Source organism: Strongyloides ratti, scaffold srae_scaffold0000043 (assembly GCF_001040885.1).
Source record: "Strongyloides ratti genome assembly S_ratti_ED321, scaffold srae_scaffold0000043".
NCBI lineage: Eukaryota > Metazoa > Nematoda > Chromadorea > Rhabditida > Strongyloididae > Strongyloides > Strongyloides ratti.
This window is the reverse complement of record NW_020171561.1, coordinates 1-4,730: the sequence shown is the minus strand read 5'-3', so window position 1 is coordinate 4,730 and position 4,730 is coordinate 1. Positions and strand designations below refer to the sequence as shown.

At 18.5% G+C, this 4,730-nt stretch overlaps 1 protein-coding gene across 1 annotated transcript; it reads left to right on the top strand.

Annotated features, from left to right (window-relative positions):
• Nucleotides 1–1,447: 1,447 nt before the first annotated feature.
• SRAE_0000078100 (Astacin-like metalloendopeptidase) lies at nt 1,448–2,659 on the top strand (the record flags this gene model as incomplete). Its single annotated transcript, XM_024646725.1, has 2 exons — nt 1,448–1,493; nt 1,542–2,659. Coding segments are annotated over 2 exons (1,164 nt in total), but the record flags the coding sequence as incomplete, so codon positions are not given.
• Between the last annotated feature and the right edge of the window lie 2,071 nt (nt 2,660–4,730).

The window sequence follows — 4,730 nt, the reverse complement described above, 5'->3', positions numbered from 1 at the left end:
TATTAAAAAAGAATAATATATTCAAATTTTTTTATACTGGATAAATTTATATTTATAAAAATATAAAAAAAAAAAATTTTTTAAATCTAAGTAAAATTTTCTAATACATAATAAAAAGAATAAAGCTGCTGTTTTTAACGTATTTAAAATAAAAAACGTAAAAATTTATAAAAATTTAAAAATTGTTTTATTAAAGCAAGAAATAAAATAAATTAAAAGAAAAAAATTTTTTAGAATATTTAAAATCTTTTTCTTTTGTCATATTCAAAAAAAATTATTTAAAATTGTTATTAACATTAAGAAAAAAATTTTAAAATATCATTCTTATACATATATAACAAAATTAATTATAAACATTTTTTATACTTCCAAGTTTTTTTTTCTTTATAAAGTTTTTTAAGCATATTAAAAAAATTTCTTAATTTTTAAAATTTTTAAAAAGAGAAAATTAAAAATTTATTATAATTTTTAATAAAGTTTATCTTATTACTTCAAAAGCTTAAGCAAAACCGCGATTTTCATAAAAAAATGAGCGTACGAAACATGCACTTATTTGTATATTTATAAATTGTTCAAAAAATAATGCAAATTAAAGAATGAATTAATGAAAACTTAAAAAACATAAAAAAAGGTAATGTTATTTTGTAAAAATTAAATATATACAAGTGTTATTTCTAAAAAATGTTTCATAAAAAAATTTTCTTACTGTCAAAAATAGAATAAGGTGAACGCTTGATTAACAATTTTCAAATATGCTGATTTTATTTTTAATATTTCCATTTTCGTAAGCCTTTAATTTAAATAAACTTTTAACACTAACTTTTTCAAAAATAAAGATTTTTGGAATCTTTATACCTGCTTAGAAAGATTTTGAAAAATGGTAAAAATATATTTATATTATCGTAGTTTTATATATTTATCATTGAAATAAAATCGATAAACTAAATTTATACATTTGGGAAAAAAAAGTTACACAGCCGCTTACGATATATCTATAAAGATAGTATTTTATATGAAGTTATATTTAATTTAAGTGCATAATTTTATTATATAAAAAAATGGGATCACAAATTAGCTTATTTAAATTGTTAAAATTTATGCAATATATACTTTTTAAAAAAATAGACTGTTTAATTAGATTATTTAGAAATGATTAATTAAATTTAATTTTAAATGTGTATCTTTCTATTTTTTTTATAAACTATTTTTTCAATTAATAAAAGTAAAAATAAATATTTTTTTTCAAATAATGAATATTATATAATAGATATGAAAAAAATTAAATTTATTCCTTCTATTGCACTAATATTACTTTTATGAATATAACTTTTATTTAGAAATAATTTTTTTAATATGAAATTTTTAATACATATTTGGTTTCTTTTTTTATTTATTTATATTTCAGAAACGGTATGTAACTTTTTTTTTATTTGCTTGTTATTTCTAGATTTCTATATCTCATAATTTAACATCAAATAAGAATTTTAAAACAGGTAATTAAAATATTCTTTGAGTAAATATTTTAGTTATTAAAATTTAAGAAAGTTATGTAAATGTAAGAAAAATTATAAAAAGAGATATATTATTAGATCGTTTGAAGTCATGGAATGTAAGCGGAATACAATATTATGTTATACCACCAGTTAATGAAACTAATGTTGCTAAAGCAATTGAATATATTGAAAACAATACTTGTATAAAATTTATAAAAATGAATGACATATTTTATAAAAAGCAGGGTTTAATTTTTAAAAATGATACAACTTGTTCATCTAGCATTGGACTTGTAAATTCAAACAAACCACAGGTTATTACATTATCTAGAAGATGTTATTTAACTGTTGGATATATTTTACATGAAATTGGACATGCATTAGGATTAATACATGAACAATCACGAAGAGATAGAGATTATTATGTGGAAATTAATTTTAAAAATATAAAAAGTGATAATCACAAAAATTTTCATAAACTCGAACAAAATTTTTTTAAAAATTTTTCAACACAATATGACTTTAACGCTTTGATGCATTATGGACCGAAAAGTTTTGCTATAAATACTAGAATTCCAGTATTAAAATCTAAATTACACGAAGCATATGACAAGGTTATGGGTAATAGAAAAAAAATGACATTTAATGAAATTAAGCAATTAAATTTATGCCATTGTAGAAAGTGTACTTGCGTTAAAAATGGTGCAATAAGAAGAAAAAAAAATACAGCAAGGTGTATGAATGGCGGTTATGCAGATTATAATAATTGTACAAAATGCATTTGTCCAACGGGATTTACAGGAACGTTATGCAATGAAATAGAAAAAGGTGACACAAGTTGTCCTGGTAATACATATGTAGCTAAATCTAAAGAAGAATGTATAGTACTGTCAGGTCAAAAAAAATGTTACATTTTCTTAACAGCAAATCGAGGAAAAAAAATTAAATTACAAATAATTTCTTATACTAAAATAAGAAGAAATGTATGTGATGAAGAAACCTCTAATGAAATAAAATATTTTTTGGATAAAGGTAGTACTGGATTACTTTTATGTAACAATTATTGGCTTTTAAATCTTACATCGCAAAGTAATTCTGTTCTTATAGCGTATAGAGGACAAACAAAAGATGACGCACTTTCATTTTCATTTAGTGAAACAAATTAAAACATTTAAAACGAAATAATATTTTAATTGTTAAAAAGTTTCACTTGATTTATTAACTAATTTTTAGTTGTTTTAAAGTAATATATAAATTTTATATTTTTTATTAATTATTAAGCAATTTTAATAAAATTCTACAAATTACCAACTGAATGATATACAAAATAAAAAAAAATATTCAAAAAAAAGTTTATCTTTATTAATTTTTTGAAATCTTGTAAATTTTAAGTAAATATTTATGACCAATTACACTGCTATTATTGTAACAAATTAGTTTTAAATAAACATATACATTTAATTTTTAGTTTTACTTTTTGTAAAAATACAATTGAGAAATAAATCAACTGGGACAATCTTAATTGTAATAATTTTTTTAGCTAAATTATATGAATAACAATTATTATTATATTATTTAACTTAACCTCGTACTTTTTTTTTTGAAACTTTTGTTTTACAATATTTTTTTTTAAGTGAATTCTTAACTAAATTGTAACCTTTTTAATTAAAACATAAATTTTTTAAAAAGTAAAATATAAAAAAATGATCATTTATTACATTAGTATAAATGTAACAATTTAATTTTCTTATTTTTTTATTCCTTTTAAAGTCGCCAAATTCTATCAAAATTTTTAGCGTTTTTTATTTCTTCTTGTTTTTGAAAAAATTGATAAAATAATCTAATTTATAACAAGCACGTGCTTCTCACACGCTTTCCTGCAAGGCTTGACTTAGTGAGTTTTATAGTTTTTTTATTATATCAATGAAATAAATTAAAGTTTTATAAATAAAATTCAAATACCTTTTAAATTTTTTTAAAGAATATAAAAATAACGTTATCACCTAGGTTAATTATTTATTTTTTTGAATTAGAGGTAAAATTTTCGTTATTGATAAAACAATACAAATATGAAATTTTTGATAAAAAAGTAAAATAAATTAATATGTTTTAAAAAAATGCACTTTTTGATTTAACTTGTGATTTCATTCATTCTTTTGAAGTGATGAAGTAAACTGAATAAATAATTATAACAAATTTAATGAAAAAAATTTTTTTTAAATGATTATATTTATTTTTCTTTTTAAAAATATTTTTAATACAGTAAAATATTTATATATTATTGGAGCTTTGCTTATATAAGAAATACAATACAATAAATATAATAATTACCTTTAAATATTACGTTAACCTCTAGTTTCTCCCAACTAGTACCACAACAGACTTAATACAATAAAACACCTAAAAATATTACAATTAGATACAGTAAAATTAGCATTAAAAATACAACACTGTAGTATAATTATGGCATAATATTTAACTCTGATAATTTCTTTAAATTTTTTTTCCTTATATAGCCTTAATAGTACTTTATTTCATAGTACTATCAGTTTAGGTCATTTTTTAGAAACACATCAAACTTAAAGGTTTTCATCACGCTTACAGTTTTCTACCACGCCTTTAAGTTTTTCATCACAATCAAAATAAAAAAGTCAAACATCAATAAAAATAAAAAAATCATATATTTTAACAATTTTTACATTTATATTCAATTAATAAATGATCATTTTTTTATATTTTACTTCTTAAAAAATTTATGTTTTAATTAAAAAGGTTACAATTTAGTTAAGAATTCACTTAAAAAAAATATTGTAAAACAAAATTTTCATAAAAAAAAGTACGAAGTTAAGTTAAATAATATAATAATAATTGTTATTCATATAATTTAGTTAAAAAAATTATTACAATTAAGGTTGTCCAAGTTGATTTATTTCTCAATTGTATTTTTACAAAAAGTAAAACTAAAAAATTAAATGTATATGTTTATTTGAAACTAATTTGTTACAATAAAAGTAGTGTAATTGGTCATAAATATTTACTAAAAATTTACAAGATTTCAAAAAATTAATAAAATTAAACTTTTTTTTGAATATTTTTTTTATTTTGTATATAATTCAGTTAGTAATTTGTAGAATTTTATTAAAATTGCTTAATAATTAATAAAAAAAAAAAAATTTATATATTACTTTAAAACATAACTAAAAATTAGTTAATAAATCAAGTGAAACTTTTTAACAA